Consider the following 24,787-nt stretch of genomic DNA (forward strand, 5'->3'; position numbering starts at 1 on the left):
GGCAAGGAGATGCCCAGCGGCGAGTGGGACTCGCGGGGCAGGTCCTGCCTCCAGGCCCGTCGAGAGGGCTATGGCATGTGGGCAAATCAATATTCTTTTCCAGGGCTGATGGGGACTCAGCACACATGATATCTCCATACAAAGCTGTCTTGAATGTCAATTGAGCGGCGGCGAGGGTTTTCCTTGTTGCTCTTCAGCCTGCAGATTGGAGGCGTCACGACTGAGCTGGGCCCCTGCTCGGTATAGCCTTAATGGACAGGGTACCGTCGGACTTACTCCATTCACGGTTGTCACGGCCCCGGAGGCGAGGCCCCAAAAAGAAGGACAAGTCATGCTACAATGGGTCTATTGAGCTTCCAGGCCTGGGCTTCCAGAAGACTGGGTCCTGTCCAAAGACTATTGGGAATACACTGTCGTTATGCGTCAATGCAGACGAGGGGGAGGATCACGAACGAAGGCAAGGCACAGGTTTTGGTCAACATCACTCATGCTGCAGAGCCCCAGAGCGGTGTCTGCGCCGCTGCTGGAGGCTTTCCTGGGTTCTGGCGTACTGATAGACGGATTCTTACTATGTAAGACCCTGGCGAAGCCTGGGCCACCCTCCCGAGGGCACGAGCATATCGCTTTTTTGCTGGATGATGTCTTTTGTTTTATTTTATTTTAATTTTATATTAATTTTATTCAATTTTTTATTGATGGCTGCAACTGAAGATGCCCTTATTCCGGCAAACAGTCTCCGGGGGCATCAACCTGCCAGGGGGATTGGCCTGCCTCGCAAGATGCAACGGCAAATCAAGCGGCTGCGCCCAACATCCACTGTCTTGCATCTTCATCTCCGTTCGATTGCGGAGTGCAAAACACACAGGAACGGCTTGGACTCGGATGCCAGCCAGGGCGATGGCGGCGGGGGAAGGGGGGCGGCCATGGCAGCGATCGATTGACGGTGCGGTCGAAGGGTGTCATCAGGTCGGTGAAGCTCGGACTGGTCGGTTAGACGGAGCTTCTTCGTCCGTAAACGATGGCAAACTCCTATCATCGAACAATGGCATTGTATATCCGTATGCCCCCCTTCCCCAATACTACCTTATGCCGAGCGAGCAGGCCAAGCAGTGCAGAGCAACGTTGGACTGCATGTGGGGAGACCGCTTGCTTGCCTTTTGCCGCGTTGAAGAATGAAGACAAGCGCGGAGCGGGAACGGGTAGTGGGGTTCGAGAATTGCAGTTTTCCTCTTTATCCTGTTTTTTTTTTCTTCTTTTTTTTCTTGGATTGTCCATCTCTTTTTCTTTTTGTTTTTATCTTTATTCTCATTTCCATTTTATATTTGTTTATTTATTTCGTTTTACGAAAAAGAAACCTCCCCCGAAGTATCCGTATGGTGGATGGAAACATAGTCCAGTACGAGTAGAACTTCTGCGGCTGCTAGCATGGATCAAGCACGTCTCGTAGTGTCTTGCTCGCACACAGTCAGGCGTGGGGGGAGGGGGGGGGTACACCACAGACGCTCACACAGAGTTCGGCATGGTTCAAGGGTTATTAGAAACCAACAAGACAAGGCATCGTGACAAGCGAGACAGGTGTCATGACGCCGCACACGCCGGCCGGCAGGCAAGGAGGATTCGTTTACGTCAGGGCTGGACCTTGGCTGACGGGCTGACTCGGCCAGCATGATGTACTATGTAAGCCAGCGAGACTCTGGCGGCCGGCGCAAAGCTGCAATCGCCAAATCTCGGGGCCAGACATGACACCATCTTGGTAATGCGACAAACTCGCTTGCGCTTCGCGGCAGGCGGAAAGGGGAGACTGCCATCTGGAATTTCGGCGCTGGTGCGACCCGGTCAGAACCAAGTTATGATAAGCAATGCTTCCCGGGGGGGGGGAGTGAACCAGAGCAAATCGGTTCACGACCAGGACAGGGTCGATGTGTGGCCCGCCCAAGCCAAGGGACGGACCCGCCAGTACACATTAAGGTACAGAGACTCTATCCAGGTACCCAAGGCATGTACTCTGCGGCGGCGATCAGCCCCGTGTCTGGCGGGATAGGATCCGAAACTCCCCACAGAGCATCCGTACACTGTCGTGGCATGCATGCGCGCTACTGTGCCATACTATGTATACTAGTAGGAGACGGAGAGGCTTTGGGGGGGGGTGCGAGACGATGTCAAGACTGCGTCGGTAGTGCAGCGGTGACGTCGAGCCAGATTTGATGCGACCAGCGTACACCGACACTACTGCAACTGGTCTGCTCTGGAGGAAGGGGTCCGGGCCGGGCAGAAGAAACCTTTCATCTCCTCCTTGTCAAACACCACAGAAGACCACACCACGATACACACCTGTAAGGGGAGTACTCGGTTGAACACTCGGAATGGAGCGAGCGCATTACGGGGCCTCATTGGTCAATGCTGCAGCAGCCTGTCTCTTTTCCCACGGCGCAGAGGCCGAGGAAGCATAAGCAGAGACCACCAAGGAGCAAATTTCCGATGCCGGTCACGGCTAACTGTTTTCTTGTCCAATGGCTGAGGCTCCTTGGGTCTGCCAGCCTGTGGTAGCTATACCAGACCAGGCCAGACCAGACCGAAGAATCGCAGACCAACGGAAACCGCTGCATCATGCCACGCCGTGGCTTTCCTCGCGCAGTTCCGGTCCTCTAGCAGCCCTCGTCGTCTGGCACGAAAGAGACGACATTGGTTTATCTTAGTTGCCTCCTTCACTCCTCCCCCCCCCCCCCGCCCTCTTCCCCGCGACCCAGTTCTCTGCCATCATGTCAAATCTCACTTCCGACTGCTCTGCCTGCAGATTGGAGGAGCAGTACCGATAGTTTGCCCGCTGACGCTAGACCCAATCTGGTCCATCATGAACCCCAGCCATGTGCAACTTGTCTCTTCAGGTACGGAAAGTCAAATCGCCTGAAGGACTGCCTGTCACGATCCGCTCTAATTTCCAGCAGGACCCAGTGCCCACCCGCAGTGCTCGCCTAAGAAACATGACAGCGGGCTTTGCCGTCATTACGGCAGACCCGGTCGGTCTGTGTCATCCTCTTCCTTCTCCTCCTCCTCCTCCTCCTCCTCCTCCTCCTCCTCCTCCTCCTCCTCCTCCTCCTCCTCCTCCTCCACCTCCTCCTCTCCCTCCTCATCATCTCTTCTTCTTCCTCCCTTCGATGAGGGGCAGGGGCTGGCTGGGAGGAGAAGTCCATGCAAGCTGCGGTTCGTACCCGAACTGGCTCCACATCGTTTTCTGTCATGACGGTATCGCTTGTGGGCGCAACGTAGCATATACACAGACGCACGTATCTTTGGCGTTAAAGCAAGAGACAAGACGTATAACAAACACAACGTCATTGTTTGGTTCAACCAGTTTTAGCAGGCACTGACATCAAACATCAGACCACAAGCTGACTCGACTAGCGTGGTGGTGTTGCAGCGTTTCAATGGCAAGTGAAGGACGGATTTCCACAGCATGCGCTATACATACGAATATAGGGCAAAAGATACTACACTGCTTGGGTAGTGAGTGAGTGTACTCCGGTAGTAGTGGCAGGCCGAAGGAAAGTGTTTTGATGGTGGAGCAGAATCTCGTCCATCGTCTCCGCCTCTGCAACACCACCGCGGCAGGACGATCATGATTCGATGTCTTTGGAATAATTGCTCCAAAGACTGGTACCGCACTCCAAAGCGAGACGGTTCGCCAGCGCACCCTGCCCAAGGACGTCTGCTTCCCGCTACGCCATAAGGCGGCACGGGCAGGTGAGGCAAGGTTTATGCGGCCAAAGTATCATCAATGGAACCCAAAGTCGGTACGAAGATCCCCCCCCATTGCTACTCTCACAACCACCGGCTTCGGCAAGTGTTTAAATCAAATGAACGCCAAGACCATTGTGGCACCCGGCACCCGAAACGACACGCAGCGAAACCACGGGGGGGGGTTTTCTTTGGAAGCCTTGCCTCCATCGCAGCGCCCCTCCATGCGTATAATGTACGGAGTACGTAAGTATGTATGCGTACCCCGCGGGGCCCTCGATATAGCTCCATCGGATCTCCGCTGGCCTGTTCTCTGTAAAACCGATGATGGCCCTGTCACGGAAACTAGTCGCCGATCTTACATGTGGTTTCGGAGTGTTTTCTTGCCGTAGTGCAATCTCTGGAAAGGGGGCCTGCCATCCATCAGAGGCGCGCGGACGGAAGAACCAAAGTGATGCAGGATGTGGTAGGCGCCCGGACTCGCAAAGGCCACTGAGACGACGATGGCAGCGCGAAGTAACGCTGTGGGAATGGCATTGAGGCGGCTCGCAGTACCACCACAATGGCAAGGGATGCCAGCGAGAAGAGGGGAGGGGGGGGGGATCGTACGGGCGATCAACTAACCAACCCAGGGGGCACCCGCGACGGTTCAGTCGCTGGTCCATCCCCCCCCCCCCGCACACTGACTAACACCTAGCCAGGAACAAGAGCGTTCTAGGCCAGCACCGAGGTCGTAATAAGCACGTCCAAAGGACTCTGGGATGGGATGTCGAGCTTCAACTACAGTACACGAGCCGAGCAACCTGGTTCCCCGCCACGAACCAAACTGCGCAAACTGAGGCGCTGCTACATTGCCGTCGCTCGACCGCCACCAAACGACGACCACTTTGGGCGTCGGTTACAACGTCTCTCTGCTTGGCACGTCGTCGACAGCCAGGCAACTCGTCTGTGAGGGGAATTCTCGCAGTTACTTTTGCTGCGCTGGACTGACTGTAAGCCAAGGCCCACCGTACGGGTATGGCGTCAGCAAACTTGTAGTGGAAGACAAACTTTTCGCACATGGACTTCATCAAGTCTGACTGAGCTGCCTGTGGCTGGCTGCCTGTGGCTGGCTGCCTGTGGCTGGCTGGCTGGCTGCCCCCTACTTACACATGCTGCGGCCCGACAGCAACGGGGATTGGAAAGCTGTCAGGCGGAAATCAAATATGGGTCGCTGGACAGAAAGGTTTGACGTGCAGGTGTTGAAACTTCTTCAACGGTGCGCTCTACTACGTAGACGGAAGTCTTCCGCGAATATTTCGCCTTGTATCGACATGGGTCATGCATGCCCCCCCCCCAAAAGCTACCGGTACATCAGCCACTCGACGCGGGACTTATCCTGTCCTGGCTCGGTTGTATGAGCATCTGTCTAACCCAAGGGAGTCGCCAGAGAGGGAGACAAAGAGGGACTGTGAAAGAGACAGAGAGGGTTGTCGGTCTGTCGTTCAGGCGGGGGGGATCCAGCCGACGGCGGCCTGGCCGCCCGTCTACTCCCTAAACTAACCCACAAGGCGCACTAGCGCAGCCCCTCTCTTCAAGGAGGTCAAGCTCATGGCGGTATGCGCAGGTGCGCAACGAGGGCTCTGATATGATCAACGGCAGAGTGTCTTGCAGAAAGAGGCGGGGGTCGCGGATAACATGACGGACGAGATAACATTACGCTGCCGAAAAGTACGGTTATGTCGCACTCGATCTATTATTCGCGTCCGGAAACTACCGCCTGCATATTCCAGGCACAGAGGGGGGGGGCAAGGGAGAATATGCCGACTCGTCATGAGACGCCCTGGATGGTGTCCCCCCACCCACTCACTCTGCCGTTCCATGCTGCATATTCAAACCCCCCCCTTGTCATCTGCCGGGTTGGAGGTCACGGTCGATGCCACAAGAAGAAGAATAAAAATGATAATAAATGAAAACAAAAGCGTCATGAACCCTATCGGGGAAAAGAGCGCTGGGCTCGAAGGCGGAGCGGCGAAGAGAGGGCGGGCCTGTCTCATTGCTGCTGCATGCACTATGGAGAGCGAGAGCGAGAGAGAGAGAGAGAGAGACAAATACAACGGTTTCCTTGTTGTCGTCTGCAGGAGTTCGCAGCAAAGGCCCCCCCCCCCCCCCCGGCCCGGGATAATGATAAATAATTGCCACCGATGATCCTTAAGAGAGGCCTTACTATAGCCCTGCCTGGTCAATATTGGACGACACCAAAAAGAACAACTGCCGACCTTGTCTCCCCATCAATCCAGCTGGTTCACCGCGAAATTTGTTTCTCGTCTCCCGAGGCCGACGACAATCTTCCACCTGCTTCTTGCCAGGCGTAACTCGCCGATGGGCCACCGCCACAGAAAGGGCCGGGGTTTTGGGGGGTTTGGGGGAGTTTAGGCTTTTCCCCTTGCAACGAATGAGGCACCGGGTGCGGCGACACTCCAAGCACTCTGTACGTCAAATTGCTGGTGACACACGTTAAGGGGGGGGAGCTGCAGGAACTAACTCGTCTCTTGTCAAACGGAAGACGATGGACATGCGGGAAAAGAGCGACGGCTGACTTTGCTGCAAGTAGCCAAAACGGGCCGTCAAAGCGCACACGCGCGCGCGCGCAAGAGAGAGAGAGAGACACACACACACACACACACACACAGAGAGAGAGAGTGAGAGTGAGAGACACCGAAGCGGGTCAGTCGAGGAAAAACCCACCGGCTTCACTTCAATGTCTACGAATGGCATTACAGCCGCGAAAGGGGAGAGGGGGGGCCTTGTCGCTCACTCCGGATCTCTTGATCCAAACCCTCTCTCTCTCTCTCACTCTCTCTCTCTCTCTCTCTCTCACACACACCCCTCGCCGAGGAACCCACGACGAAATGCCGCAAGTTGAATGAATGGCAATGAGAGAGAGGCTCATTTTGCGTGGTGGGCGGCCTGGCGGGGAGGGCTGACATGCGGAAATACCGCGCGTCGGAGATGCTTCCCAGTCTTCTTACATGTCACAACGGCCTGTCTTCTGGGAGGGACAACGGCACTGCTCGCTTGAGCCTCCTCTCGCATGTGCCCGTGGCAGCCGTCGTCCGATGCGCCAGTTCGCGCCAGCACGACCTTTCGAAGGCTCATCCTCGCCTCCAATGTCGTGGCGGCGGCGGCGGCGGCGGCGGCGGCACGGCTGGACGAGTTGAGATCGCGCCGGGCCATGCTCGTTGTCGCTGCTCGCTTCCGCTGCTGTGCATATTGCGACGGGCTGAGTGTCTTGGCCTCCGGAGTCCGGCCAGCGCTCCTCCTCCGACGGTGTTTTGTGATGTCATGCCCGGAGTGGCCGCAGCATTCATTCTTTTAGATATTCCAACCGGCGCGATGCCTGGTCGCCAAGCATCGAGGCCTTTTTTTTTTTTTTTTTCCAAAGTCAGGTCCTCCCCATCTCGCTCAATGCCCCGAAGGCTCTCACGTACAGATGAACACTGGGTCTGCATGCTGTATGCTGACAGCCGCGGATGACTGGGCGTACTGCTAGAAGAGAGTTCGGGTTTGCAGCCGCCCCCTCCGTTCGGAATAACAACACCAGTGTCAGCCACCAACCTTGTCCGACGTCGAAGGCAGGGTCGTCAACACACCATGTCGTGTCGCTGCTGCGGCCGGCACCCTCGACTGCTGCAGGGAGATCAGAATCCTGCGCGTCGATTTGCGAAGGGGAGAGGGGGGGGCAGGGGGGGGGGGGGGGGGAGACGGGATCACTCCGAGAGGGAGGACTTTTGGACCCGATGTTGTTGTATCGTCGTGATCGACGCCCTTACTTACGTGCTCAACCCCCCCTCGGATAGAGTTGATAACGAATCCACGCCGTGGGCATACAAGGGGCCGGCGGCTTGCTGGACCCGCGAGAGATCGACCGCTCGAATCTTTTTCTAATTCTTTTCACAATAGCACTTTCGGCTCGGGACGGCATGGCCAGGCCGACAGAAAGCTGGCTACTTTACAGCTGATGCGAAACGCAATAAGTAAAATATAAAAAAAGTACCGATATCGTGAACCAAATACCGCGTCTGCCGTCTACGCCTCATATCACAGCCCCATTGCCCCCTTCCCCCCCTCCCCCCCCTATTTGGACGGCCCTTTTTTCACCTCGCACGGGTTTCCTTCTACGTGGCATGCCGCGAGAGACTCGGTGAGAGGCCCGTCCCTTGGCAGATTCGATATGCACGCTTACACGGCATGAGGTCCGGTTGGACATCCCCTTTCACCTCCACTCCCTTTTCCCCCCAATCAATAGTATTATTGTGTGTCCTTATAGTAATTACTGCATGTCGGCAGTTGTTGAACTGCGAGATCTAGAATATGACTGGCGCTGAAACAGTGACAGATGTAAACCCCTCGCACGGATTGCCTAAACAAGCTTACTGCAGTTATTTTCTATCTTATGCTCTCCTTCACCGTCTCCCTCTGCTCTCGCGGTCAAGAAGCACTGCCCGGGTGGATGACTGACCGCGTAATCAATCAGTCGGCAGTTCTCTGTCGGGGTAAGCGACACTATCAAATCTCCCTTTTGGCTAGTTCCTCCCGAACTCTAACACCGCCTAGCCGCGAGAGGGGGAGAGAGAAAAAGCAAAAAAAAAAAAAAAAAGAAACTACATTCACAGAGCTGGACGACGTAAGAGCCTGCTCGTTGGCCTTGGTTCGTTCTTGGCGCCGCAAGTCCCAGGCCTCCAGATGGAAGAGGACCGGGCCTGTGGGCCAGAGCGGCTCTGCACAGAAGAAGACGAAGAAGAATGGAAGAAATAGATAGCCTCGGCTTGTGTCTGTATCCGAGGGTTACGAAAGGGGGGGGGGAAGGCCGTTCCCCAACATTGTTTATGCCGTGCTTGGGATGGGAACCAAACCCAAACAAAAACAAGCCGCCATACGAGGTCGTAAGCACACAGCAGTTGCGGTTCACGAGGATTGACACAGAGTCTAGGTGCCCGTTCCGGACCTCTGTGCGCGCCCCTAGCCCGGAATTCTCTTCTGTCCTCTCTCTCTCTCTCTCTCCCCCTCTCTCACTCTCACTCTGTCTGGTGTTGCCCGCAATGCCGTGACCCAACCAACGCCTGAGTACCACCCCCTCGGGGACAACCGTTGGGTGTTGGGGCGCCGGTCGAGCGCCGTCTGTTCGCGCCACGCTAAATAACGGCGTGGTGTAGAGTTTGTGGTGAGCTCGCAGGTACCCGTATCGCGCCCATAGTGCGCGCGTGCGCGCGTGCGCGTGTATCCGTGTTGACGGGTAGTGATGGCTCCAGGCCCCAAACGTGTGTAAGTAAGACTCCTGGCATCGACGATCATGATGATGGTGATGATGACGACGACACAAGGATGATAACGGCCGTGTGCCGCAGAAGGAACGGGCGTGGCGTCGCGTACACGAGGCAGGCCACCTGTTTACGCACAGAGGAGAGAAAACGAGATCGTCTCGAGTTTCGCCGCCGCGATTCCCTGGATCTGGGGAACTCCATGTGGGCGGCGTCCGTCCGCCGGTCCGTCCGTCCGTACGCCCGTTCGGCGTTTTTCTTCTTCTCCATCGTTGCAGCAGCGCTCGCACCCGGCGTTCGTGAGCTAGGGAGAGACGGGGGAGGGCAAGGGAGAGAGAGAGGAGCGAAGGAACGGACGCGCTGCTCTCGGACGTTACGGGAAACCCGTGAAACCATCCAACGATCCAACTGGACGTGCTATCTGTCTCTCACGATCGTCCGACCGTTGTTTCTTTTTTTTCGCCTGCTACTGCACGTACTCCTTTGGACGTGCGGGCGGTCAGATAAACAGCGCCCTTTTCTTACTTCTGCCTCCCCCCTCCCCCCCCCTCTTGTCGAAACCTGGCGAGGCTGACCACACGTAGGGGAGAGAGAAGGGGCTGAGCGCAAACGGTTGTCGGGCTTCCATCGCGTTCCTGCTCGAGCGCGGAAAGATGTTCGTCAGAGAAACGGACGCGTTACGCACGCACGTAAAAGGGCCCGGGATACGGGCTCATCTTGGGATGGGAATCCCGACAGCACCATGGGGCCGGATGGCCGGCCTCGCGCGTCCGGACGCTTGCTGAACCACTCGGTCCCTCGGTCGTCCTATCAACGGGCATACGACGACAAACCATCTCGGTCGTTTCCCAAGTCGGGGAGCCCCGCGGCATCTCCTGCGCCGTTGCCTCTCCGTGCTCTCGCCGGACTCCGTGCCACTGTTTCTCTTCCGTGCTCTATTTTCTCTCGCTCTCGCGTCATGTCTGTTCTCAACGCTACACCAACATTCACCGTGCTCTCCGTCCACCACTCTTTCTCTCGTATTTTCTCTTGTGGCCAGGCTGTTCTACTCCGCGCTCCGAGTTTTCATAGGCCTTTCCATTATACCCCAGCATACCCCCTCTTCCCCTCCGTGCTCCGTCGAGTCCGTCCGTCCCGTTCAACGCCTCCCTCCGTGCCCCCCTTCCGTGCTCCTCACGCCATCACGTCCTGCTCGGTCCCTTGGGTGCCCAGGAACTAGGCTTTTTCCGTATAGAGGGGAACGACTAATCGCGAACCGAGGATCACAACCTATGGTACGTACGGTAGGAGAGGCTCCAAAGATAGAATAGACCTTGAAGCTCGACTGGCGTGCCCTCCGTCTAGGAGGTGTTATCGCGGAAAGCTACAAGGAATTCTCTACCATCCCAGACCCCTTGCTGAGCATTCCGGGCTCTACGAAACCTCCCCATACCACCCACACCCCCCTTCTATGAACCAAACCAGCGACCTCCATCGCACCCGACGACCGAAATTCGGACCTGCCAAGGCCGAGCTCGCATATGCCTTCCCGTCCCCCCCACACGCGGCTCACGAGGACGAGCGCCGAGAGCTCTCTCTTGCAGGGAAACGGGGAAGTAAAAAAAAAAAAAAAAAAAGAAATGATGATATTGCATGCGTTCTAACGTGAGACACCACGCCTTCGGGCTGGACTCCACGGTGGACGCAAGGATTCAGCGGCCTTGGCGGCTAGGAGGCAAGCCTGTTGCCGAACCGGATGAATGTATCAGGGCTAGCCGGCCCCCCTCCCTCGTAGCGATGCCTAAACAGAATTTCTATTCTGGATGGGACCGCTGCCGACAGCATAGGGTCGTGAGACAAACCAAGTGGTTCCTCCTCTCCCCCTATTTCTTCAACACCCCACGAACACCCCCTTCTAGTCCGGTGAGCTGGAACTAGCAGGACACTACACTACGGCGAACTAGAGGAGACAGAGTGAGGCATGGCATGGCGTGAAGGCAGCCGCTCAGACTGTGGAGATTGGTGAGGCGCCATGGCGATGAGGGGGGGGTGCGAGAGGGGAAGTAGGAGGACAACGTGGGAAAACGTGGGATCGACCGGCCAAGGCTAGCTCCGGTGGGGAGATGATCTTGGAGATGAGTGAGAACGGACTGCTGCTAGTCCGTCGGTCAATCAGTCAGTCAGTACCAAGATAGGATATGTCGAGAGCGGCAGGCAAAGCCAACGCTAAAAACAGGGGGAGGGAGGGAGGGGCAGGTGAATGGCAACCAGCGTGTGCCGTCTGTCTAATTCTGATGTCGCAAGCCTGTCCTCTCCCGCTATCCACGCACGTTCGTGCCGAGGTAGCGAACGAGAGGTCGCGCGACGTTCGCCGCGGGGAGGCGAGCGCGCGCTTCAACATCGTTGCCTCCCCATCCGAAGCCCGCCCGCAGCTCATCATGACCTTTCTCTCTCTACTCAGCAAGCAAGTAACCTTTCGCGCCTCTTCGCGCTGTTTCCCCCAAAACATCCGATGTGTGAGCTTGTCCCGCCCTTCTTTCGGTCCCGGTTAACCGAATATGTTTCTTTCTCACCGCCCGCCGGGAGGGGAGGGGAAGGGAGTGGGAGGAGGAGGAGCGGGCGGGAATAGAAAGGACCTTAATCGGCCTTTCATGGGTGATCCCCTCATACCGAAACCTTTCCACAACGATGGCTCGATCTGTGAGGGGGTGAGGTAAACATGAAAAAATAGGGTAAGCGGAACGACGACCGGGTCATCACGAGGGCAGCCCGGTTTCACCATGAGGAACTTGGCATTTTGTCTGTGCCGTCAGGTCAGTCCCATCCCATCCTATCCTTCTTCCCCTGCCTCCCCCTCCCTCGAAGTGTGCAATCTTCCCAAGTCTAGAGGCTAGCGTCGGTTGGTGGCCGGTACGTAACGACGGCCAGCTCCAGACTTGCTTTTTCTGCTTGCCAAGTTCATTTTTAACCTTTCAACTTTTCTTAGCTCCTCTTTCCGGTAGTGCCTGTTAGCGCAGGCTTCGGTCGACCTTTTGGGAATGACTGGGGGACGAGGTCGGCTTTAGGACTTTGGGTCGTTTGCGCGCCGGACTAGCCAGTCCGGCGCCCCGACGTCCGGCGACGAGGGTGGACGACGACGACGACGACGACCAACCGCGCCGTCGTCGATCAACGTGAGAGAAAGGGATGTGTAGGTATGCTTGCATTAGCTCGGTCGAACTAATGCCGCTGCATGAATTCGTCCAGTGGTCTGCAGACCGCTCGGCCTCGTTCGTTGGCGAGTCGCACACCTTGACTTCTTCCAGACCCGACAGCACCTGCCGATCTCTGGGGAATCGGACGAGCTTGATACTGGCAAAGAGCATGTTACCGTATTGTTGTGTTGTCGTTGCTGCTTTTTCCTTTTCCTTTTCCAAACACCACCCCCCCCCCCCCCCTCCCCGGTTGCTGGGAGGCTGAGCACACGGGTGATGGCTGGGGACCCGGCCGCGGCAGGGCTACATTGCAGTCTCTCTCTCCTCTCTGTCACTTCACTATCATCGCAAGGTCTTCCCCGTAGCTCTGCTCATCCCGACGGTTGATCAACAGCTGGAGCAGGCCCCCCCGTTCGGATAGGATGGCCTCACCGTCCGTCGGCCTGGTGCGGGTACGACGACAGGCAGCGACAGGCGGCACCTTTGATGAGAACCTGTGCTGGATTCGGCCGGCTGACGCTGTCGTGGATCGTCGTGATAGTAGGACACGTCATGATGCCCCCCCCACCTCATTCGTCCTCACCCCTTCCCTATGGCTGGCCCAGATGCCCGTGCGAGCTCGATGTGGTGAGAAGGGTGCAGTGTAGCACCAGGCGGCTCAGCCGCCAGGAACGCGCAAAAGCTCTGCGGGGAGTCGCGGGGGGGGGAGGAGGGGGAGGGGAGAGGGGGGGACGCAATAGTTCTGTGCCAGGCAAGTCCGGTCTCATGTTCGTCTTGTCATCGCCCTCTCTCTTTGGCTCGCCCACGAAACCGGATGGCTCGGAGGCGAAGCTGAGTAGGCTCGCAGGCACTCACTGACACCGTTCCCTTCAAATTCATCCCATGGACGAATACGACGACGACGACGACAACGACGTCGACGTCGTCGTCGCCGCTGTTGACCGCGTGGAGTAGGATGTCGAGCACCCCCATTGCAACAGCGGGCGGCGGCGGCATGTGTCTGTTCACTGGACGACTGTGCGTTGCAGGGAGTGTGTTAGACACCCGACCTTCGCTCGTGGAGACTGCATGTCTCAGCTCGAGAGTCCTTCATATTGGTTACAGGGCCGCAGACAGTTCTTCCTAGGGCTATCCGTCGGATGATGGCCTCGTTGGCGGGGGCCTTGACGACGACTGCTTTGCCCGGCGGGCGTGTGCGATGGGCGATGCCCGTTCCCATGCGTATCTGGCGAATGTAACTATTTCAGCTGGAAGCTTGGCGATGACCCCCGTTGCAGATCTAGCCCATGCCCGCAAGCTCAATCCATGCAGCTCTCAAGGCTAGCTAGAAGGAGAGGGTAAGAGGGGGAAAAGTGTCCGGATCCCTTGCAGCTGATAGTTATTGGATGTTCATGCAGACGGCAAAACTCACTCTTTTGGAACCAACCCCCCTCCCTTCTCTCTCTCTCTCTCTGACGTCTAGGTCGTACAGCGGTAAATCTTCCGCAAAGACGCCCCCTCCCCTTGTCTTTTTGCCCCCTGAAATTGCGCCTCTTCTTAGGCTGACATACCAAAGAGAGGGCCGGCACTCTGGGTGTGGCTGGCAGGGGGAGGGGTAAATGAAGATGCGCGTTTTCACGGCTTTTTTTTCTCTTTTTTTCTTTTGTCATATCTCTATTATTTTTAAGTTCTTCAGCGGGGCCTGAAACCTTTGCAGAATGTCTGCCCCAAGCAAAACTATGGTCGAGTAAGCCGTCAGCTTTTCACATAACGCGCGCAACCGTTTGGTCAAATGCGTTTAGCTTTGCCTACGGTTGTGATTCAGTTTGAACCCCCTCGTCGAAAATAGAGTCTATACGAAACGGAAGCAAGAAGATCTTCATCTCAACCCGCCGCCCTCGCCTCCCTGTGGTGCGGTGCTGTGGTTTGTAATCGAGAAAGAATTGGTGGCGGCTTACTGATCGAAAGCTAACCCTCTTCGATTTGCTACGGGGGCACGCCCCGGATCAAGACACTCGACGGCAGTTGGGCAGCGTTCACTGGAATCCCTGCGGGATTGTAACCTAGGTATTGTGAAATTTGCATGACCGGGGGGGGGGGGGGGGGGGGCGACGTTGTCGATCCGAGTCTCTCTTCGATCTGCTTTGAGCGACGTGCATCTGCTACTGCAGAGTAGGTAAGCCGGATGTACATTCCGTAGACCGGCCCCCTTGTCGATTCGACAGTTGCTGACGGCGAGGAACCATTCCGTCCAACAACGCCGGTCTTTCGGAGCGGGGCCGAGACAGCCAGGCTGAAGTTCTGAACACCAAGACGGTGTTGACTCCGACGAGTGCTGGTGGGGGACACGGCACACGCATTGAAGGTCGGAGAAAGATGATTGTCTGATGACGAAGCTGCTGCGCGTCTCCTATTTGGGAGAGCCCGTTTTCAATATCTTTAACCACTCGAGTCAGAACAGCACACTCCACCCGTATCTCATCCAGCAGCACCCTGCCCGTCCTCCCGGGGTGACGAGAGAGAAGAGAGAGGGAGCTGCCGCTCTCTTACTGGGAAGATCCTTTCCTGGCCTTAATTCCGCTGCGGATGTGTAGGGCGGGTCATCCATGATTGTCTCGGCGTTTTGCAAAGATGATCGCTCACCCCTCCGTCAAACCGACGCTGTCTAGACCTGCTGGGATGAGGACGAGGGGGATGGGCACTACTACTACTCACTTAGTTTCCAGGCCGTACACAATGTACTATGTACGATGTACATAATACAGGTATATTATGACACTAAACTGATCAGCAAGGAGGGGATGGTAAGCTTGCCCTTGCTTTTTCGCCGTCCATCTCAACGTTGCGTTGGAGGTGAAGGAGGTCATCCCCCCCTCCCCACGCAGGCATCCCACGTGTTCGGAAGGGGTTCCCGGTGGAGTCGAGGCCACGGCAGACTGTGTGATGTGCTGCTTCAGTTGGCCGTCTTGTGTCGCGTCGTGCAGGATGCCACAATTAGACGCTCTACAGCCAAGCGCGGTCAATAATGCATGCGAGGTCGAACTCTGGATGGACCGCTGTACGACCATCAAGAACCCCTCACCTTGCGTCGGCGCAGTCTACCGGATACATGATGGCTCCGAAGCTGAGGCTCCGCTGATCGGGCCACGAGACCACAAACAGCAGCGGGTTTGGCGTGATAGAAAAGCCCACTCTGCGCGTCGAGTCTAACCTCTCCCCCCCCCAGCCAGTCAGTCAGTCGCCAGGCGGCCGTCGGTCCAAGCCGTCGTCTCCCGTCTGCCGAACACACCAGCCGTAGAGTGGTCCCGAACAGCCCGGCCCATGGAGACCTCAAGCAAGCAATCTCCCTGCTAGGTTCCCCCAAGCAACTGACTCGGGGGATTCCCATCTTGGACCGGGCAAAAAGCCTGTGGACCTGTAGTAGTCGCCTTTCGGTTCCCGAAAACGCACCCTTTTTCCCTGCTACATCCTGTATCTGCAGCTCGTGATTCGCGCCTCCGTCTGGTATCTGGTGTCGACTCCAAATAGTTTAAGAGGACGTCGTCAAACGTAGGATTCTATTGGATCCGGTCTTACCATGGACTCAGGACGCTTACTTCACGTGTCAACCACAGAGCGAAAATTGTCTCAACCGTCCAGCGTCGCCTCTGATGAAGCCGCAGTATATGGCATACTGTCTGTAGAACGTTGCAAGTCTCGCAATGCCAGCTCCTGCAGCATGTACGTCGATCAACGTGCTTGAAGCAGATCCTTTAGCGGCATCGAGCGCTGTAGAAAACCCCTCCTTTTGCAGGGGGGGGTCAGCTTTTTGTTGCCGGGAGGTCCAGTCTTGAGACGCCATCCACCCGCTCATTTCGTCGAGAAAAAAGGCCGGCAGCCAACCGTTGGACGGGGTCTTTACAGCGTCTACGACGGTATATCCGAGCCTTTGCCCTGCCCTGTCTTGGCCAGACATGCAGATATACAGACTATCTATCGCAGCCCCGGAGAGGCGGCTGCAGGCAGCCAGACGTGGCATGTACCCCGTACATCTATCCCGCAAAGCGTCCGTACCCGCGCCAACGAGGTGAGCATATCGTGGCGTGAAGAAAAGGCTTGGCTCATTACAGGACGCGGCTCAGGGCGGCCATATTGCCTGGTAGAGTGTCAATCCGACAGCCTCGTAGAGAGAGGGCTACCAGCCGAGCCAATAACACTGCCAATATCATGTTGCCACTGCGCTTTCTGTCGACCTACATTCACCTCCCAACAGCCCGATTGCTTTCAAAGGGATTTCGGGTCAGGGATGGGGGGATTGAATGGCGGCAGAGTCAGTCCAGCCCGGGTTTATGACGGACTTGAGGTTGGTTGCATCGTGAGCTCTAATGGCATGTACAACAAGAGTCTACCGGGGTGCCCCATGACAGACGATGGCGACTCTGCCATGTAAACTCTGCGGAACTGCCTGCAAAGCTCACTGGCAGAGCTTGTTTGCTTCCTCATTCACAGTCGCACCCCCCCTCCCCGACGTCACCGTTGATCATCAACGACCCTCGCAATGCACCATTCCCGGTCTGGGTGTGTGCAAGGATGAACAAGTTAGAAGCTGGGTGAGGGCCTTCGCAACCCAGGTAAGGAGGGGTGATGTGGAAAATGACGGCTGAGAGGTCCATGGCTGGTGTGGGTGTGTCGCCTAGAGATGCTACCGGCCGTTTCGGCAGAGCATGTCTCAGGTTTAACACCTAAAACCAAGAAACAATTCGCCATAGTTTTTTTTTCTTTTTCTTTGTTTCTTCCCAACTTCCTTATCAGGCGGGTGACAAAAAAAGCCGCACTCACAAATTACAGTGGTTGATTCGAGTGCCTATGCGCTAAAATATAGGTTATGTAGGTATTATTTCAGCATCTACCTCCCTACCATATTGTGGATCCCCAAAGCACAGGCCACCTTAAGTCAACTTCACTGAGTGCGGCTTAATTTGGCACCCGCTTGCTTATCAAATACCTAGAGAAGCATCTTTCCTCCTCCCCGGTCCAGACTAACGCGAACGAGCAAGCCAATGACGACCCAGCGAGTTGCGACGCTTGGCGAACTTGCATGGCGGGAAATCCTCGAGGTGGATTGGTCGAGAAGGACCCGCATCAAAAGCTTCCTGGGTGCATAGCCAGACTTGCTTGACGGCTATGTCATCAAGTTTAAAGCCGATGGTTCTTCGGGTGAGGCTGACACCGCCAAATGCAACAATTCGGGTGTGAGGTGTAATACCGTGAGACAGCTTCATCTCAACTCTCTCTCTCAAGTCGGAGAAGCGGGGGGTGGTGGGGAGAGAGGGCATATGCACCTTTGGTTTCCGATCTCCCGAGGCCACCCCGAAGACTGGACCAACACATGGCCTGGCTGCGAGATACAGCCTTCGCAGAGCACGGATTCCCGGCGGTTGGACGTGGTTCCCAGCTGATTGTGCGGTGACATCCAGCCATGTTGTCCGAGCCGGACGGAGCTTGCCGATCGCCATCATGGAAGGGTCCGGCATTCGCTCCCCCCGCTCCCCCCCCCCTCGACGCTGAACCAATGCCGCTAGGTCGGTGCAGATCGCACGAATGTAAGGCTGGCGATTACACCAGGTTAGTTGCGACTTGGCATCCAGTAGTTTCTAGGTAGAGGCTCGAGTGAAAGGCTTCTCAATTCGACCGCATGGTTGTGCCGATACCCATGATTGCGGATGAGACGGGTTGGTTATCGTCACGCCGAAGGTAGCCGGCCATTGATAGTGTACACGGAGATTGCCACCCACAGCCGATGACCCGAGATGTCGTCGTCGTAATTCAATGAGCGATGAGCCCTGAAGTCAACGAGACCCGTACTTGATGTGAGGAGCAGTTTCTTTCTGACTGCTGCTGGTTGCTTCTCAACGGATCCGAGAAAAACAGTAGGCAATACTTTTTTTTACTTTTTATTTTTTTATTTTTAGCAACCTGTCGCTTCATACGACGCCGAATGGCATTGATGAATGAGACATCTTGCACCAGCGTTTTCCTCCTTGCAGAACGAAAAAAGTAAGAGAAAAAAAAGAAAGAAAAAAAGGTACGTTGACAGCACCCCTTACGGTGCATGATGTAGGTGAAGGGGCTGGCAGATTCCCCTGCAGGATCTTGCAGGTGAAGCAGCCAGCTCCTGAAGAAGGGGTGGACACCGTCCCTCCATCGCCATGCTGCAAATGCAGATGGTTGAAGCTGCAGTCGGTCGGCAGACAAGCTGCTATGCTCGTTTAGCGAGATGAGAAGCCATGTTCTCACCGGAAGCTGCGAGTGCAGCCCAGAAGAGAACAGCTCCGCGATAAGCAGTACTACTCCACGGCAGATGCTAAACTAGCATACGGAGGTCATGTGCCCTTCAATGCTGGTGGACCAGGGGTTGCAAAATAGGATATATGACGAAATATTCTTGACTTCTTATCGTCGGGGGGGTTCTGGATATCCCTGTCAAACTACACCCTACCGGGGTTCTGAATCTTAGCCTCCTACACTATGAACGGGGACGCTCTGTTGCTACTAAACATCGAAATTAGTACCGACTTATTACAATGTACATTTTGATAATTTTAACCTAGATAGTTACCTTGGAGGTTACGTAGCCCTGTGGCGGTGTCCTTTCAATTCTCCGAACTTCCAAATTTCCGAACGTACCCTATTAACTATGTGGATTTCTGGGTTAATTCACTATACGGATACTAGCATTTGGAGTCCTGGTGGAAGCGTATTACGGAAATAGTGATTAGGAGAAGAAGAAGGAAGAAAGAAAGAAAGAAAGAAGCACGCATCCGCGTGGAGTGCCCGTTAGAGGTTGATGCGCCCCTCCGACGTAGGTGAGATGTGAAGTGCTGCATTGACGATCAATCTTGTTTCTCGGCGCATAAGCAAAACCCTTAGTTAGTCTGACGCAGCCTCACGATAAGATTTCCAGAACCTGGCGCAAGGGTAGAGAACTCTCCTCTCACGCTGATTGATGAGTGGCGAATCCTGTGCAGCGGGTTTGCCCATCAGGAACCCTTCCCCCTCCCCCGACCCTCGCTCCCGCATACCAAGGCAATAAAGCCATCAGAAGAGGAGCTGTCGGTTTGTGGGTACAGGGGCGGGTGGGCGGCAGTGGCGGCCTCGGGTTGTATGATCGGGGCGACGGACAGGTCGCCGGCTTACGCTCATCCAGGCGATGTCACCAGCGGCACGCCGGATCACCGCGGGGAGAAGGAGCCGTACATGTCCGGGATAGGGTGGCCCTCCCTCGCACTAATGAAAACCGGTTCCAAACGGCCGGAGCTCCTCGAGGGGATGCCGAAAATCTGACAGGTCAAGTGGGCTGGCGCTCGCTTGTCTAGCTAGCCTCGGGGGAAAAAGCAAATATTCATGCATCTTCGGTTGTCAGCACCGTGCCGCGACGACGTTGGGAGGCGAACCGTCGTGGGAGGGGACCATTTGCTTGTCTATGCTTTCTTTTTTCCCGACGTCCGCGGAGCCAGATTTGAAATGCCGCTGGACGTTGATCACGTTTGTCTCAATGGTGTCGCTCCACAACTTATGACCTGTCACTTTTTTCTCGCTTTTCGTTCCTGGATACGAGAACTCAATGTCGGTCGTTTATCATTTGCCGAGAGGGCAGCGAAAATGTACAGCTACATCGTCGCAGGCTGTCTTTTATCGTTTATGGGCTTCTGCGGCAGCACATGGTCTGGACCGCTCGGCATGCATTCCGCCATGCTCGGCTGAAACTGAACCGGCTCGTTGGTGGTGTTGGTTGAGATAAGCAATACGAAGGGAGCTGAATGCATGCTCGCTCAATGTACGTTGATGGTGTCATCAAACTCGGATCACCGCCGACGGCCGATGGTTGCGTGTTTGTGAGGCAAGCCACAATCTCGAGCAGACCTTATTCCGAGTTGTCCGATCGCAAGTGCCCGCAGCCCGCAGCCTGCAGACATCACGTGAATCACCCTTGCCGTTTCCGTTATGAGATCTAGAGTGGCGATGGATGGCAACGGCGCTGAGAGTTGATTCCAGTAAGGGGCTGTGTAAAAGAGCCGGCAAGTGAGCGTTGATGATGACAAGTCAGTAGGGATACGTTTGGATCGTAATGTAATGAAGCAGCCCATTTCCGGAATGAATCACTTAGAGCGAGGGCCGTGGACTGGAAGCTCTTGGGATTGGTTTCCATGGAGTGAATGGGTTCGATAGCGACCTCCCGGGCTTGATGCCCTGGTGTCAGGAATGTGATATCTTCAACCGCTTGACAGTGCTTGGCGGTTTCTCTTCGCATCTTTATCAGATCATGTCAAGAGTTACTCAAGGACACCTCGGCGTGAGTCTCCAACGACTAGAGTTGACGGTCAGTGAAAAAGTTGCTCACTTGCTACACATAGTACAGGCTTCGTATAAAAGGAATCGCTACGTTTGATGTTTTCATCAGCTCCAGTCGGAACTGCACAGCCATGGCATATAACGCATGCAAGTTTGCTCAACTTGAGGAGCACGTCGTTTTTTTGATTCATAAGTCATCAGCATCCCTCGGTGCAGGATAGAAGGGGCGCAAAAGGAGGAATGCGGCATCGTCACCCACCACATAAAATAAAACAAAATATACCAAAAAAGACATACAACACCAGGTATTCGCTGGTCGTCACCGACCCAACTACTAATCCGGCCCTCACTGGCTTATCTATGGGAGAGCGGACGGGATCCCGAGTTTTCCAGTGGGTATGGTCGTATGTGCCTGTTTGGCAGCTCTAAGTCGCCTATGAGGGCATCGTGGAGAAATGCGCGAACCTCACACTTGTTCGAGGGCCAATCCTACAAACACCGCAGCTCATGCACCCTGAAGCATATGATACTCCTGAGAAACAGCTTAGGATTCAAATATTAAGAGTTCTGCTATTAGATGGTTGGCGTCTTCCTACAAAGAGGCCAGCCCAGAGCCTACAAACCTTGTGTTAGTTCCTCTCAGCTCTCAGTTACGCATCATTTGGTTTTGCTCCTGTATCTCCTGCGAATGCAAAATCTACAGGATATAGAGGACTGAAATTCAGGTTATGGCATTTGTCTGAAATTGCCAACAATAAAAGTGTTCGTGGACCAGCCGCCAGCAAACTCGAGTGAGATATCATACGTGTAATCAGTCCGTCCACCTGCTCCCCAAGCGACTTCAAGCGACAGAAAAGAAAACGGTTCCAAATAGCCCTCAAATTCACAGATTCTACATCAGCATCTGTCGCCTATCCTCTCTAGACCCGCATCTTCCAGTACAGGACTGTCCATTCTTCCATCCTCGTTTTGTGCCGAACTCACCTCGATTCCCGCTCCGCCACCCCCGACTCCCCAGCTGCTCCAACTGCCCTTCTCCAATGACTCTCGGGTACTAGTCTCTGTCGGAATGTGTACATGTTTTGATTCTTCCCTCGGAGTCGCCCCTGGAGCAGCTTGCCGCGGCGGCACGCGCTCGCCACTGCTACGACTCTCCGCGTGCTGCTGCTGGTTCCGGGGCAGAGCCACAGGTCTTGAGGGGCTCCGAGACGGCGGAGAAGGTAGCGATCGGTTCGGTGGCGGGCCGGGACACACAAGATCTGGTACGTGCAGCAGCTTGTCGCAGGGACGGACAGGCCGCGTCGGCGACGACGGAGCAAGTGCCGGAAACGAGCTCGAGATGCTGGATACTGTGGTAGCTGTGCGTCCGCTCGTAGCGCTGCTCATGCTTGCCGTCTTCCCAGCCGGTGAGCCGCCTGCGAGGACGCCCGGCGGAGGAATCCGGTAGTAGGGCTTGGTTGAGCGGTCGAACCCAGGCGAGGGTCTGCTGGACGTCAGGGAGGAGACGGGGGGTTTCGACAAAGGGCCTCCCTGCGCTACGGCGGCGCCAAGCGGTGATTTTGGAGTGGTGATGATGATGCTTGGTCTCCCCGGGCTGGGAGAGACTGGAAGTAGTCTACGCTCTTGGAGACGTGGCGGCGGTGTTAGCGGAGGAGTATGGATGGCTCCATGTGCCGAGCCCGAAGGCGACAGCAAGGGAGTAGGTAGGCTGGCTTCCTGTACGTCCCGGTGCGTGATCTCGATCCTCGTAGCTCGACCGCGTGTCCGGCGGCGCAAGAGGCATATTGCAAAGGCCAAGATCACAAGGAAAGCTATGCCGGAGGCAGCTCCTATGGCCGCTTTGGCACCCGTCGGCAAAACGGCGTGTCGATCTTCTTCATATTGACTGTAATTCGACACTTTGCCAGTAGTCTGCATTGTCGATGTTGTGGTCTGTGCGAGATGGCCAGTGACGAGTGATGTAGACAATGTAATTGTTATCGAGTCCGGAGTAGGTGCCGCCAGAGAGTCGGTATTGGTCGAGACAGGACCTCTTGCATCAGTCATCATGAATGGTTTCGGGCACGGATTACTGGGCTTGCTGACGGATGACATGGGGCAGGCATATCCGGCTGGTGGCGGACCCGGGTCTTGGATGATGCCGGATCCAATGCTATCCATGGCGTAAGCCGTTGTAGGCGCGGAGGGTTCAAGGGGCAACTCACTTTTGACAGGTATTGATGATGAAGTTGACACTGGCTGAAGACTCCATCAAAACAAGTTCATCGAGGCATGGCGTCCTTCTTCTACTCACGATCTTGACCGAGGTTCCCGTTCAGCTGGACTCCGCATGATGTCGAGTCGCAGCAATATACCTCCCATAGCCTTTCCGTCGCCCTTTGACCATTAGATAGCGCCCTACACGCCTCGGGGTACCTCGTCTTGTCGAAGCCAGGTACTACACTCTCGAGAAATCGGGTTCGACACGTCTCGATGCACTTTGGGGGATCTGGAACATTGCTCGCGACCTTGGCCCATGCCTTTCCCTCGTCATCCGGTTCCGGATAGCAGGTGTCCGACACCAAGCTCATGTCGCCCGCGTTCCACAGGGCTGCCTTGCCTTCCGAAACCCTATCGGTCGTCTGGTGAGTGTAACCGCGAATACGATATCGTCTTAGTCGAATGAGTATGGCTTTCCGGGAGTAGAGAGACAGGACGTCAAACTAGTGAATATATATGCGAACTGGATTGGAGGTCTTGCTGTTAGAAGGGTAGCAAGGTAAGACGAGTAGGAACACCCAAGCGGTTGACGATTTAGTCAACAACAACGCAAGGTTTAACGAGGTGCTGGAAACTAAAGTGGAAGTCCACGCTGGCGCTATATACCATTACCACCCCCATACACCGGTGGCACGCACGGAAGGCGTCTCGGTGGCGGCAGTGAGAGGTCGACAAAGGGGGATGAAGGATCCATTCGAACACCCAACTATTGGCTGCATCGCGATGTGCCTGTCCGCTGCCGGTCGAAAACGACCTCGTACGGAGGCCTGGTTGTACAGCACGCAGAAAGATTGGGAGGTCAACTGCACGCACCCGACTGGCCACAATGAGTATAAAGATGGGGGGTTTGGGCACGGAGATTGACGTAGGCAGGGCCGTGAATCCGCCACAGGCAGAATACATGTAGATGGCCGCTGGCCATGAAGTAACCAAGAATCCTTACCTCGTCAACTTCCGAGTCTTTGCGCGTGACGGGGCTGCATCGAGTATCTCCGGGAGGGAAAGGGGGGAAGGGGAGCTGAGTTCTCGGTGTGTATTTGTTCTTGCTCGACGTCCACTAGGCTCGTATCGTGGATTCCTCGATTGGAAGAAGGTTTTCGTCTCCCTTTTCAGCTCATTTAGCCCTGAGGGAAATAGTCTTGGCATGGCAACATAGAATCAGTGATTGGACCTGTGCCGCGGAGCTCTCGTGTCACGAACGGCCTTACTTCGCACGAACTGGTCGGAAACCCTAGGGCGGCAGGGACAGCTTTCGGAATCCGATCCATCCGCCTGGGGGGGAGGGGGAATCTGAAAGAGAAGACTCGACGCTGGACCTTTTTGAGTATGGTCTTTGCTGAGAAGGTCCGTTAAAAACGCTTACCAAGGCTATACGGGCCAGGCCTTGCGGCATATTTCACCCGAGTGAAGCCTGCGAAGGTGACACGACCTGGCCGGGAGCTTCAGGTAGGGGCTGAAGAACACGTACCAAGGTGTCACAGGGCTGCAATCCAATGGATTTCGACAGTAGGCGAGCTCACACGGCTCACTGTGAGACTCCCACGAGATGCCTTCCAGGGGAGGGTTAGCGCCATCGTGCTGTCAGTCAATTTGGGCACACGCTCCCTTCTTTGCATGAAGCTGGACCGGCTATTGATGCCACTGAACCTCCCGGGTACACCTCGAAAAAGACGTGGCATCAGTGGACGGTTGTACACGTTATACTCCCGCGGTGTAGAGATGATGCAAATGGCACTTATCTCGAAGCAGTATATGCAGAACAAGAGATGCATCGATCTCCTCCGTATGCGTCAGGGGCCCCATACATCGTATATCGGCTATTGGTAATGCTTCCAGAAAAAGACCAATATATCCTTGATGGAATAAACTGTGCATCTTCTAGAAGCCCAGGCATTGGCTCAGAACCAACAGGTGTCCGGGTTGGCACTGCGAAACCATGCTCTCAGCCGACATACAAGGTTCGGCGATGCGCTTGGCACGGAAATGTACGGGCGTAAAGCCTGCAGCAAA

At 55.6% G+C, this 24,787-nt stretch overlaps 7 protein-coding genes across 7 annotated transcripts; 3 read left to right on the top strand and 4 right to left on the bottom strand.

The window, feature by feature from the left end:
• Positions 1 to 3,732: 3,732 nt before the first annotated feature.
• LY79DRAFT_118461 (uncharacterized protein) lies at positions 3,733 to 4,598 on the bottom strand. Its single transcript, XM_060550756.1, has one exon. It carries the CDS (start codon positions 4,398 to 4,400, stop codon positions 3,846 to 3,848), a length of 555 nt encoding a protein of 184 aa, XP_060416167.1. The 5' UTR covers positions 4,401 to 4,598; the 3' UTR covers positions 3,733 to 3,845.
• LY79DRAFT_548036 (uncharacterized protein) lies at positions 4,397 to 4,911 on the bottom strand (the record flags this gene model as incomplete). The annotated part of the gene is given in 2 exon segments (XM_060557372.1): positions 4,397 to 4,850; positions 4,865 to 4,911. A coding segment is annotated over 1 exon segment (290 nt), but the record flags the coding sequence as incomplete, so codon positions are not given.
• Positions 4,912 to 6,470: 1,559 nt separating this feature from the next.
• Positions 6,471 to 7,449, top strand: LY79DRAFT_118512 (uncharacterized protein). The gene has a single exon (XM_060550757.1). The coding sequence runs from the start codon at positions 6,703 to 6,705 to the stop codon at positions 7,249 to 7,251; it is 549 nt and encodes a 182-aa protein (XP_060416169.1). The 5' UTR covers positions 6,471 to 6,702; the 3' UTR covers positions 7,252 to 7,449.
• A 1,513-nt stretch (positions 7,450 to 8,962) lies between these two features.
• On the top strand, positions 8,963 to 9,693 carry LY79DRAFT_118524 (uncharacterized protein). Its single transcript, XM_060550759.1, has one exon. It carries the CDS (start codon positions 9,100 to 9,102, stop codon positions 9,607 to 9,609), a length of 510 nt encoding a protein of 169 aa, XP_060416170.1. The 5' UTR covers positions 8,963 to 9,099; the 3' UTR covers positions 9,610 to 9,693.
• On the top strand, positions 9,605 to 10,461 carry LY79DRAFT_118516 (uncharacterized protein). The gene has a single exon (XM_060550758.1). It carries the CDS (start codon positions 9,778 to 9,780, stop codon positions 10,252 to 10,254), a length of 477 nt encoding a protein of 158 aa, XP_060416171.1. The 5' UTR covers positions 9,605 to 9,777; the 3' UTR covers positions 10,255 to 10,461.
• Positions 10,462 to 17,169: 6,708 nt separating this feature from the next.
• LY79DRAFT_118582 (uncharacterized protein) lies at positions 17,170 to 17,846 on the bottom strand. Its single transcript, XM_060550760.1, has one exon. It carries the CDS (start codon positions 17,698 to 17,700, stop codon positions 17,206 to 17,208), a length of 495 nt encoding a protein of 164 aa, XP_060416172.1. The 5' UTR covers positions 17,701 to 17,846; the 3' UTR covers positions 17,170 to 17,205.
• Positions 17,847 to 21,364: 3,518 nt separating this feature from the next.
• On the bottom strand, positions 21,365 to 23,199 carry LY79DRAFT_118620 (uncharacterized protein). Its single transcript, XM_060550761.1, has 3 exons — positions 22,812 to 23,199; positions 22,723 to 22,756; positions 21,365 to 22,670 (listed from the first exon to the last, which is right to left on the bottom strand). The coding sequence occupies exons 1-3, from the start codon at positions 23,086 to 23,088 to the stop codon at positions 21,416 to 21,418; spliced, it is 1,566 nt and encodes a 521-aa protein (XP_060416173.1). The 5' UTR covers positions 23,089 to 23,199; the 3' UTR covers positions 21,365 to 21,415.
• Between the last annotated feature and the right edge of the window lie 1,588 nt (positions 23,200 to 24,787).

The sequence above is a fragment of the Colletotrichum navitas genome, assembly GCF_030913465.1.
Source record: "Colletotrichum navitas strain CBS 125086 chromosome Unknown LY79scaffold_17, whole genome shotgun sequence".
In the NCBI taxonomy this organism is placed as follows: Eukaryota; Fungi; Ascomycota; class Sordariomycetes; order Glomerellales; family Glomerellaceae; genus Colletotrichum; species Colletotrichum navitas.